Source organism: Ascidia mentula, chromosome 4 (assembly GCF_947561715.1).
Source record: "Ascidia mentula chromosome 4, kaAscMent1.1, whole genome shotgun sequence".
NCBI classification, from domain to species: domain Eukaryota; kingdom Metazoa; phylum Chordata; class Ascidiacea; order Phlebobranchia; family Ascidiidae; genus Ascidia; species Ascidia mentula.
The window spans coordinates 11,230,314-11,242,493 of record NC_138569.1 but is presented as its reverse complement, the minus strand read 5'-3'; the positions used below and the strand labels follow the sequence as shown (position 1 = coordinate 11,242,493).

The window sequence follows — 12,180 nt, the reverse complement described above, 5'->3', positions numbered from 1 at the left end:
ACATTGATGTAATAAAGCTGCATGCATAGTAGTCAACAGTCACTCACAGTTGTCAACAATTTTCTGACTTGGTACAAAGTCTTTAAATTCAATCAGTAAATTTTTGTAATACCTCAAGAGAGGTAACAACATTTTTGCATTAAAAAAACGTACATGTCATTAAAAAATTATGAACACTTCCATATGCAAACTGCCATGTTACCACCAAAGAACATGTATAAAATATTTTTCGTTTCATGAGTTATTTCAAATCCAAAACCTTCTCCCACCACAGCATGCCATGATGATCCAAACTTTTTGTCCATGTTTTCTTTGATCATTTTAGCTGCACTCTGAAAAAGCATGAAAAGGTGCTTTTAATATTCAAGAATAACTGCTCTGTATTATCAAAGTTATGGTCTTATCACAAGGCTGCCATCCGTTTGGCATATACCTTAAATAAGGATGGCTGGCAAAAAAATATGGATTTCCTACAATGGTCATTTATGATGCTGCAGCAAACATACATATTATTGTGAGTTTTATGTAAGGGATGACAAAGGGATATCACATGAAAGCTTATATTTAACATTGAGCTAAGATAACAGAAAAGTAAGGTCAATTCTTGAAAATAGGGACAGTATTGATATCTAAGCCCCTGTTCCACAAAAATAAAAAAAATCTCAGTAACAAAAATGTTGTTTCTTAAGAATGGACAACTCTTAGACCCAAAAGTTACTTGAAAATGAATGTTTAAGTACTAGACTGGTTGATGAAAACAGAACAATGTGTGCCATTTTGCTTTTGTGCTTAAGCATATTCCACAATAATACTAAATAAAACAATATTTTTCACCTCATTGTTTGCACTGAATTTTTCACAAGCAGTAACACTTAATTCCATAGCCTCCACTCTCATTTCTTCAGGCATATCAGTGTGCTAGAAAGATGAACCAGTTTATTAACTTAATCATCAAGTAGCCTGTATTTAGAAAGCTTGTTTAATAGCAAACATGGGTTAACTTTCAAAACTATGAAGACACTTAGCATCATATATATAAAATAATGCTTGTAAGCCAAGAGCTTAATTTTAACCGCAAGATGTGTTCAATGGGCAACAGTACATTTCTTATAAACAACAAATGGAATTAGCCCACATGGAAATAAAAACGGTATATATAAACATTTACTCTAATCAAAGGATAGCTGTGTAGTCTTCTGTAGTCGTGTGCTTCTTCTTTTTTAGTTTCTGTTGCCATGCTTCAAAATTGTAGTAGGTCCAGGTACTTATTGAATTGTATCAGTGTGAAACCTTTGTGGTAAAAATTAATCATTAAATTGTATGTGTTTTTTGTTTCAAACAAAAATGGGCAATTAAGTTTAAGCAGAATTTAGCGGTAAATCGTACACGATATATTGCTGTCACAGTTTTTTTCTACGCATTTATACGCGGTATACGTATCGTGGAATGAGTCGCATAGTAACAATGATAATTGCAGCAATTATTTAAATACATTCTTTCCTTGCCAACTTCCGGTAAAATCCGCATCTGATTATCCAGGAACTGGCCAATATATAAAAAACAGCAGCGATCAGCATTAAGGTCGGGTTGCTAATAGAAACCAGCTTTTCGCTGTAAGGATTTGTTTGAAAATCTTCGCTGTAACGATAACCGGAATGTTTATTTCGACCTCGCGTCAGATGTGACTGAGCCATAAGCGTAACGCCCTAGTACAATGTCATCAAAATCGTTTATTTTATTTTTTTGAACCAATTACAAACGATTCAAAAATATCAGCCTAAAAACAAACCTGACAGTCTCTGTTTTTGCACTGCGTTTGCCATGTGATAATTTGTAGTCTTTTTAGTCGGAGGTTAATTGTGTTATTGTTGGTTACAACTGTTGCGAAACAATCGTTTGTTTGTGCAATTTTAATCTGTATTGTGATGTCACAAACGAAAGATTCGATTATTCAGGGTAAAGCAACGCAAAGACCGCATTGGTTAGAAACAGGTTTTGTTTCGCTTTTAATTATCCGGTTCAGTTCAGTTCCGGTCCTTTTTTTAGATTGCAAAACTGGTTCAGATTCAGCAAAATAATTTTAGCACTTCAACAAAGTTTGCTGCATGCCGTTTCTTTTAGCATATTATGTATCCAATAAGTAAGATTATAATGACTCTGCTTTCAAGCGTGTTTTGTAAGTAGTCGAGTAAACGTTTATTGTTGTATACAAGCAAACGCTAACCCATCTTAGTGGTGATGACATACAGTGTCACAACCTTTTTGTTATGTTAACCGATAAAAGTTTTTTTGGATTTTGATTAACATGTCACCGAATAGTTATATATTTTAGCATAAGTGACAGCAGGCGGCAACTTGGTGTTGATTGCAGATATAAAGTTTTAACATTGTCTGCAACGCAGTTAGGGGTTGACGTTTTTTTGGTGTTTTTTACGAAGTCTCCCATATGGACTTTCTTATCCTTTTGGTCCCTTTGGGAAAAAAATCGTGCTAGTTGAGGGGCTGTTTTGACTTGCAAAAATATCACTGATTAGCCTATTTCATTTACAACATTAAAGTTCTTTTTTAAAACATGATTTAACGGAAATCTAATGGATACCTATTTTCTATCTTCATTTTTAATTTAAAACTATAAACTTCTATGAATTTATCAATCGGAAAATGGCAAGGAATGCACCACACAGAGCAATCGCAATGTCGCAACCGCGTTTTTTACGCACTAAGCTCATTAAGCTTATAAATTACCGGACAACAAAGTCCGTGGAGCAGCACTTGACTGCTAGTCGTTAGTTGATCGCTGATCTGTCGGCCAAAAACACTTGGTTGCTGAGCGGAATAGTATGCTTTTGGACCGTAGGTCATAAAATCCGCACAGAGATTGGCCTGCGTTCTCAATTGCAAGTTTTCATTAGCGCCTCATTTTTCAGACCGTAGATTGCATGCTGCATTATACTCTATAAAAACTGCATGTCAAAACGTGCATGCTGCATGATAAAAGTGTATTTCGCAGATTTATCATGATTAAAGCAGAAAACGATTTAACGCTACCATGCTAAGAACATTTTTCGACAGTGAAACTTGTTAACAAACAAAAAAGTAGATCTTATTCCACGCAGTAATTAACACAAGTGTCTTATTGTCCGCTATATGCCGGGTGTCTGAAATAACTCCATCCAATGTGGATTAACTGAAATTTGTATCAGTAAGGTGTGTTATTGTGATTTATTACAATAACATGAAGAAAAGTTTATCCAGGACTATCTTCGTTAGCTATGGCTACAACAGGATTAAATCCGTTCTTACGCACACAGAGGCCCGGCGTGCGCTTAATCATTAACCATGTGGCGTTGTTTGCCTGCTCCCTTTAAAACTTTTTTCCATGTAAACTTTTAACTTGAGCAATACTTGGCAAATCCCCCTTCGTCTGGTAGTCAAATAAGACTGAGTGTTATTCGAGCACAACAAAGATTGCGCTGTTGGATATTGATATTGAATTATTATAGGTGGTTTTAAAATCTCGGGTAGGGCATTTCTGTGTAATAGTCAACCTGTGATATGTCTAAAAGCAAGCAGTCTTCAAATGAAGCAGTTGGCGGGATACAAATGTTTGGAATTTTGGCCAAAAAACCTATTGGACATCAGTCGAGTAAATGGTCCAGAAGGTAAAACATTTTAACCATTTAAGTTCTAATCGAATTTAATTAGTAACTAGGTAGGCTAGATGTTTGAAAGTGTTCTAGGGTGTAGCAAAGTTATCTTGTCAACAACACCAGACAGGATGGTATTGTTGTTTGTGGCAGGAAAAGAATACAGCTTTGCGTTGTAAAACATTGAAATATTTTTCCTCTTAAATTGTATTACATGACAATAATTACCATTATTTGAAATAATTTTGTTTTCATGATATATGTGAATGTCTTTTAACTATGTAAAACTATACTCTGAAACAATCGAAGTTTAAAAATTTTTGGTTGAGCATGTTAATTGGTGTGGACGATTTTCTATTCGTGGAAAATAGCGCGTAACTTTCTAGAAAATGCTTTTACCGATCAACACACGGACTGGTAGTTGAAAAAAATCGTTTCAGAACATGTTTGCAGCATGCGTTTTAAATCAACTTTTAAAAATTTTCGATCAAAACGCAGAATACGAAATTAACTGAGGCCGCGACATCGGTAAATGGAATATCCCATGACATTTCTTTTTAGCACACGCTCTTCAGTGGTGTAAAATGTTCGTCTCAAAACTGAAATAGCCTACCTGTTATGACAATGTTTACCCGTTGTAACGAGGCCTTCATAACAACGGAATAATATAAGCTAAAATGAGCCAGTATATGGTGTATTGACGTATTTATTGTGATTTGGATAGGAAGTTTAACAAAAAAATGTTATGAACCAATACTATGAAGTGCAACCCGTATTAAACTTTAGAGGTCCGAGTAAACATGCCATCTTTGATGACTGATCATTGCAACCAGTTTCGGTTTTAAAGTAAATCTTTAAATCAAACAATGTTTTATAGGTTTTTTGTGATCAAGGATGGTTTCCTACTTTATTATTCAGAATCAGAGAAAAAGTTGTTTGAGGAAACGAAAATGTTCAATGTTCACCCCAAGGTTACTAAATATTCAATAAGACAATTTTCTGTTTACTTTCGCCTTATATATTTGGTTTACAATCATTGACTTCGTAAAAAAAGAGAAAAAATGTTTTCTTAATAACCGAAGAAAGGGATGTTACACCTTTTGTAAAATGTGTGCATTTTCGTGATGGTTGGTTTGTTAAATTCACGAAAGCATACGATAGGTCAAAACGATAGGGTTGGTCAAACACGTTTAGTTAAAAAAGACGACATTTTAATTGCTATATTAGGGGGTGATTCCCCTGGGAAATTGCAACATAGAGGAAATATCGATTCATGGAATATCACATGGACTTTGCATACGGCTACCGGACCACAAGGTGGGAAAAATGTGTTAATTTTTACCTTAAAAAATTGTCCACATTTCTGCTTCCTATTTTCTGGATGTGCTTGACATTTTTCTTTGTCTTTCTTTAATCGATCTCATGTAAACTTTTTTTTACGCAAATGTTTTTTGTTAACACGTGTGTTTTTTCACAAAGATAAGTGAGATTAGTTAAAATTTTAAAGCTTAGTATGTATACCGCATGCTAACTTAGCTACTGAAGGTAAACACTTACCAGCATAGGATATTCCATAGACATCCGTTTGTCTTTCCGCGGAAACTGAAGAAAGTAAACAAGCATGGAAAAGTGCGTTTGAAACAGCTACTAAAATGTAAGTCTTTTATCTTACAATAGGATCACCTTAGTTTTTTTATTGATCAAATTTCATATGTTGCTACAATATCGACCCTGGGTTATAAGCAGATGAATATTTACATAGACTAGTTGTGAGTACAATAACATACATCTTTTTTATGCAAAAGCACGCTGGAGAATTGTCAAATGGGCGAAGCAATAATTCAATCTTTGCATAAACAAAGTCTTGACTTGGTTAGAGAAAAGCAGGACTACGTAGGTAAGTAGGCACAGTTGCAATGAATATATTCATGAAAAAATCTTCGTAAGTGTTCAACAAAATATTGTCCATAACCTGGGTTGCCTTAACGTACTTTTTTGTAAGATTTGTCCGTATTTTTAACTGGGCATCTCATTTTACTGTGTTTTTGAGCAGTTTTATGCACATGCGTCCTTACTTTCAAATGCAGGCCTTTTCCGTTTTTACCGCCTTTTTTTCGTGTGAGATATATCATTCTTACATTGCGACCACAAAAATGGTGGAAATTTTGAAATTTCGGTAAAATGTAGGATTTCAGTCGTCCTTTTATTTCGGTTCAACGTCGATTGCTATAGCAGTAGAATCGTCGTTCAAAATTTTTGGATTTATAACAAGAAGCGCAATGCAGTAATTTACGCAATATGATGATCAAGTTTGGTGCGCAAAAACACATGACTTGCGAGACTTTAGTTATGTAATCACACGGAAAGGGTAAATCATACGTATTCTCAGAATTACAAGTAAATACACGATTAGTCTTCCCAAGTTTCATTATTGACTTTTATTGGGTTATATCACGTTGAAAATTACAATAATGTGCAAAACTGTTTAACACACGTAAAATAAAACCGCACACTCAAAGCTTAGTTTACAAAAAATGGGAATAAAAACAGGCATGGTCGTTTTTGGAATCCACAATGCTTTCGGCTGATGTGTTCTTTACAAACTATCAATCGATTCATATACAGAATTTGAAAGATAGTGATGTTGGTGTGTTCCATAAAAAAGGGTTTAAAAATAAAGAGCCGCAAACTGTTGCGTATTTAATTCCTACTATTATCGTTCAACAGAAAAATATAATAGAGAAACGGAGGAACTGGGAATTGAAAGAGAACAAAAAAAGGTTTGTTTGAGATAAATGCGCAGGAATGGGCTGTTCAGAAAACGTGATCACGTATTTCTAGGCACTAGAAGAGTTTAACATGCAACTTACTGAAGAAAGGACACGAATAGAGCAAACTGTGAAAAATCTACTCAACACCCAAGACGAAATTAAGCGGTAAAGTGAAAAAACGTTAATCCGTCGTCGTTTAAATACATGCAGAAAATTATATTGATATCCGAAAAGCAAATATACGTCTGCAATTATATTCCAGAAAATCAATTTTACACAGTTTTTCGTTAGGTAGTTGTAACTTAAAATACCCAGGCAAAAATGTAGGCACCAATTCTCGTACAATTTATTACAGACTTGTAATGGCTGTGATAAATTTGCGCAACACCAGGACCTAAGCGAGAGTCTTTAAGATAAAGATTCTTCAGTTTGGGTTTCACCATATGTCCAATGTGCGCCTTAATTTGAACTAAAATAATTTTCCAATTGGCAAGGCCACCGAAAAAAGTGACCGTGCGCGCGAATATGTGTTAATGTTGCTCCTCAAGGTAACTTTTTGCGGTATTATTCTTGCAGTTAAATTAACACACTGGTCGAAATTGGACAACAACGTTTTTTGCGCATGGTCTTACACTTGGCATCTACAGCGATGTCTAGTGTAAAAGTGGCTATCTACACCGATATTTGCACTTTGCAAAACTATTCCAAACTTTTAAAATATTTTTTGACAGGGAACTAAACGAAAGTTTAAATGCTGGAAAACTGCTAGAGCAAGATCGAGAGCAGTTATTAGAAGATACATCACATTTGCAAGAATTACTTGAAGTAAGTGTAGGTTTTGTGATTGCCACTCGCCAACCTTGTAAATTTAAATAAAAGATGTTTCTGATAATGAGCAATTATATCGTACTAAAAATGAAATATTGCTTTAATGCGTACTTGCGCACATATCTACTGAAAAGCATTCTATTTTTTTCTATTTTATGCAAACCGAAGCTGCAAAATCATATATTGTATTAATCGAAATGTATTTTATGACAAAGATGTAGATTAAGTTATTTTTACAAGGTTTTAATTAGGTACCACGATCACAGCGGCAGATTCGGACAAATAGATTTTTTCGGCGTTTTTGAATTAGTTTAAAATTTATATTAGACGTGCTTAGGTTTTTCTGATACTAGATTAGATTTACCCCCATAAAAACGAATCCATTTCAATTTATACTATATCGGATTTTGGCACTAGAATGAAAATAGCAACGATTTATACGTTTTGTTCTGTTTTTCGATATTAAAGCTTGATCATTATACTATTACAATCAAAAGGGTCACGATGAAGCAGCGTTAAAATAGATAAAATTGTCTTTTAAACCGCGGTAAAATCATTTTTTGTACATTTATTTTTACCATTGTATGTATATACCATTAGTTTATTTGTGCAAAACATCATATTGAAACAGGGCCTATCATCAGAACGTGCCAGCGTAATTGCTCTTCTGGAAGAACGTAGATGTGAAGATGATGCTACAGACAACGACGTAATATCATCAAATTTGGTAAAACGTCTTGAGTTATTAACTTCGCAAGTGAAGGAATACGAGGAAAACAAAAAAGCAATTAACGAAAGGTATACTTCATAACAAAGCATTTGCATGAAAATTAATTCTCTTTTATTTTACAATACTAATACTTATAATATACAATAATATTATTGCAAACAAGATACAAGTCATTACAAACGATTGTCAAAAAAGAGTTTTTCTTTTTTCTGACCAAAATGTTTTGAAGGAAATAATGAGAAATAAACATAACTTTAGAATTTTGGCGAAACTTCTTTTATACTTTTTATTTGTTTTTAAAAATAATTTTCTTACCACTTTAAGCGACTGCAACTGTAGTTTTTACCCAACTAATAAAGACGAATTAATTCCAGTAAAATATATTTTATCGATAGTCGCAAATAAAAATAAAGAAAACTGTAAATATTTGTTGCTTTTTTAAGAATAATAGAAAATGAGCTGCTAGCTAGAAACGTGGAGTCTGAAAAGCAAGAGCTTTTTCAAGAAGCAAAGAATTTAAAAGAAGATATTCAGGTATCCTTCCATCCTACCCAGAACATTTAATACTACCAATTTAATTGTTGTATGTTGTAGAAAATGACAAACGAAAAAGAAATGTATCAGCAGCGTTTGAAGGTAATAAGTTAACTCATTCTTGTGTGCAATCGTGATTAATGGGTCGCCTACACGCTACGCCTACAAATATATACAATAAATCGCAGTTACCTACAGGAAGAAGTTGAGGCCAGAACCGAAATGGAACATGAGTTAAGCATGTGCAAAGATGCACTGTCCCGTCTTGAAGCTCAGGCCTTAATTAAGACGTCACAGAATAGTATACAAATAAAAGCTGACGTCGAGAGTTTGAAAGGTATGTGGATTTATATTTTTGGTATAATGTTGTTTTTACGATATTTTTGTGATTTAACAGGCTTCTTTGAACGTTGTTCCATGGAATCAAAATTGGAAATAGAGCATTTAGGTCCCAACAAAAAGCACCGCATTTCGAGGAGGATTACAGTCATGCGCCACACACGTATGTTAACCTTTTCAATATGCGGCTAAGTATTTTTTGTATTTCCGCTCCAAGGTCTAAAACAGTGTTTCCCAACATTGTTTCATAAGCCGACCCCTAACACCAATTTATAAGGTCAAAGTAACCCGGAAAATCAAGTTTATTGAAGCTCATGTGTACACTAAAGAAAAATTTTTTTATGCTTTTTATAACATACAATGCCGGTATTGTTTTTTCGAGCAGTTGTCATATATTTAAACATGACCTGTGGAATTGTGGGCATTTATTTACATTCTAGACTCACGCTCAGCACCAACGAAGGGATGGAAATAAGTGGACGAATAAAAACCGTGACTAATTTGAAGTTCTTTTAGCTTCTATTACATGGATGTAGATTTAATAGATATATTTCCCAGCAATATGTAAAACATCATTTTTTAAAAAAAAGTAGGTTTGTGACAACCCCTGGGATTGTATTAGCTTAGGAACGATAACTGGACCGATAGCTTATAATAACAACTATTATTTTTAAACGTGTCAGTTGATATCTTGACTAAAGGTTTTTAGTCAAACTGTAAATAATATGCAGAAACTATTTATACTGCAGTGGGTCATATGGGAAGAGTCATACAATGTAATATGCTTTGTGTCAGTTGCACCTTCTAAAATGGTGTTATTATCTTGACGTAAAAAGATCAACCTGTTTTTTTTTAAATATTGTTGTGTTAACCATTTACGCTTGCAATTATAATGCGTACGTTTTAAAATAAAAACTCTGTAACTAAGTAAAAGGTATTTTGTTTGATATTGCGATATATTGAACACGTCAACTTTATTTTATTCTCGGAACTCACTATCCGCACCATATTTGTTTTTTTGCGCCTCTTGATCAAATTCGTCTATAAGCAGCGCTAAGTTGTTTTTTAAATGAATGGTAGAGGGTGTTTCCTGACATTTTTTATTAGCTTACTTTCTGCCAATTAATATCGGTTACAATAAAAACGTATTTCCATCTCTCATGGCATTGTGATTGAACCAAACCTTAACGATAGAAATCGCTTAGTTTTAGGGATAAAAATAGTGTTCGTAGGCCAGTTTTGCTACATCCCTTGACTAGTAAGGGCACACCGGCTGCACTCCGTCTTAATGGGACTACAGAAAAATTTCGAAATGTGTAAAACCAGCAGGCGCAGACACAATGAGAAAAAATTTAAAGGGAGCAAATATAGGCTACACAAACGACTAACATTCGCCGCAAAACCAAGGATTGTACGTTGTAGCTGTTCTTTGTCATCTGAATCAAATCATCTTTATTTTGTGCAAAAAAGACAATACGCGGATGAACAATATACAAAGAAATAAAATGGCATGGGCACCGATAAAACCATTAAGGTTATCGAGTCAGGCGCCCATGTAAAGGTGATTTCCTCACGGAGAATCATCGTCTGCCGTAAAACCCATAGAAACGCAAACGTAAACTCGGTTCTCAGAACGTTTCCTTTGATCCACATCGACGACAGTCCGATCGTGGTTGTGTATATCGGAAATGGTCGAGATCGTCTGGAGGTAGCGCTTGTTGAATCATCAGAGGTCTTGCTGATGGTCAGTCGCACGTTGTGATGTTGGTGTGCAGCGCTCCTAGGTTTGAACGACATCCCTGTAAATCTGACACCAATTAGGTATAACAATATTTCATAAAAGATGGCATTGACATATGGCAGCGGTCCAAACAAAAACCACAAGACAATAAAGCAAATAAAACACAATAAAACACAATAACAAGCAAATATAACAGCATATTGGCCACAATAATAACAATAAAAAAATTAAAACAAGCAAATACAACTCTTTTTAGAGCATTGGTCAAAGGTGTTCGTATAGAATGTTAGGGCGGGCCAAGAAATTTGGTTACAGTAGTTTAAAGTTCAGGTTATTGTTTTAGAGCCAGAGGGTTGTTGTCGAAGGGTTTGCAAATATTGTTCGAAACGTATGAGTTGTCCCTTCGTACGTTGGAAAACAGGTCACGCATAAACAAATATTAATATTTCAGTTACAGATTCGTATTTTACATTTATGTAACCATAATACCAGACTAGTATAGTTATGATCAGTGTAGCGAACACAGTGTATTTTAGCATGAAAAATGTAATATTGGCATTGTTTATATTCGTGACCAGTTTCCCACGGACAAAAGGCCAACTCAAACGTGTGGAATAATAATTTTAACAATGACCGCCCTGACTCTTAATAACCTCAACCCAAACTGTTGTAACATGCCTCGCGGGCGCCTTTGACCTGTGCCACTATACATGCTGAATTGCATTTGCTTGTGTTGGTGAGGGACGTGAAGGTGAATCCACCCATTCTGTGGTGATTCCACACGATTCCATTTATTGTTTCATTTGGACTGCTGTCGTACGTTTGAGCCATCTTAATAAAACATTGTTTACCTGATTGGTGTTGGATACACGGAGTTTATAGAAGAACACGCGTTAAACGCAACATCATAGAATACTAAAACTGTTTTAGTATTCTATGGTGTGATATAAACCTGTGTTCGCTACAACGTTTTCCATTAGGCCGGGTCCACTCAGTATCTGTCGCAAACGTAGCGTACGCCCGCGCGCTCACGCGCAGGCGCATTGGCTTCCACACAGAGGAGAAGGGGCTGTAACGTTACGGCAAACATAGGTAAGCGTCCAAGATCAGTAATCTGGACAAAATCGGTTACCTAAACACGTGACTGCAGCGGCAAACAGTGTACATATTTTCATCCAAGCGGGGTAATAGGCAACTTTGTTAAACGCTAGGGTAGTCGCGCTATACCTTGTATTGTGTCCATGATAGGTAACTGCTAACAATACATTTAATACTGGTTGATTTTATGGACGTACTGCTATTGCAGGTCCCTGAATAACACCTCACTTGTTGGATGATAAACCTGTTACAACTATGCTATAAACCAGTGCTTTAAACAAGTGCAGTAATTCCACAGGCGCAAGTCACATTGCAACACATGTTGATTACACGGTGAATTTAAAACGCCCTTTGTTAGGTCAACTGTAGGACACAAAACGATATAATTACACAACAGAAATGTTCAAGATACGGCAATTTATCATGCCGCCTGGAGGTTAGTATTTATGCCTTTTTCACCATTCTAAGTGTTCGACACGCGACGCCACTGTA

General features: G+C 35.2%; 2 protein-coding genes across 2 annotated transcripts; one reads left to right on the top strand and one right to left on the bottom strand.

The window, feature by feature from the left end:
* Window positions 1–152: 152 nt before the first annotated feature.
* Window positions 153–1,567, bottom strand: LOC145899686 (dynein axonemal light chain 4-like). The gene is made up of 3 exons (XM_082988581.1): window positions 1,169–1,567; window positions 835–918; window positions 153–332 (listed from the first exon to the last, which is right to left on the bottom strand). Exons 1-3 carry the CDS (start codon window positions 1,235–1,237, stop codon window positions 168–170), a joined length of 318 nt encoding a protein of 105 aa, XP_082844707.1. The 5' UTR covers window positions 1,238–1,567; the 3' UTR covers window positions 153–167.
* A 1,988-nt stretch (window positions 1,568–3,555) lies between these two features.
* Window positions 3,556–9,423, top strand: LOC145898077 (pleckstrin homology domain-containing family D member 1-like). Its single transcript, XM_082986517.1, has 14 exons — window positions 3,556–3,662; window positions 4,525–4,618; window positions 4,875–4,964; window positions 5,225–5,301; window positions 5,453–5,544; window positions 6,375–6,427; window positions 6,489–6,583; window positions 7,150–7,243; window positions 7,878–8,044; window positions 8,420–8,510; window positions 8,571–8,612; window positions 8,709–8,847; window positions 8,908–9,012; window positions 9,290–9,423. The coding sequence occupies exons 1-14, from the start codon at window positions 3,556–3,558 to the stop codon at window positions 9,322–9,324; spliced, it is 1,281 nt and encodes a 426-aa protein (XP_082842643.1). The 3' UTR covers window positions 9,325–9,423.
* Window positions 9,424–12,180: the final 2,757 nt, after the last annotated feature.

Coding starts and splice junctions, on each gene's coding strand:
- LOC145898077 (XM_082986517.1), top strand. CDS start 3,556: ATGTCTAAAAGCAAGCAGTCTTCAAATGAAGCAGTTGGCGGGATACAA. Junction 3,663..4,524: donor TCGAGTAAATGGTCCAGAAG/GTAAAACATTTT, acceptor AATGTTTTATAG/GTTTTTTGTGATCAAGGATG. Junction 6,584..7,149: donor ACCCAAGACGAAATTAAGCG/GTAAAGTGAAAA, acceptor ATTTTTTGACAG/GGAACTAAACGAAAGTTTAA.
- LOC145899686 (XM_082988581.1), bottom strand. CDS start 1,237: ATGGCAACAGAAACTAAAAAAGAAGAAGCACACGACTACAGAAGACTA. Junction 919..1,168: donor ACAGCTATCCTTTGATTAGA/GTAAATGTTTAT, acceptor TCATCTTTCTAG/CACACTGATATGCCTGAAGA. Junction 333..834: donor AATTCAGTGCAAACAATGAG/GTGAAAAATATT, acceptor ATGCTTTTTCAG/AGTGCAGCTAAAATGATCAA.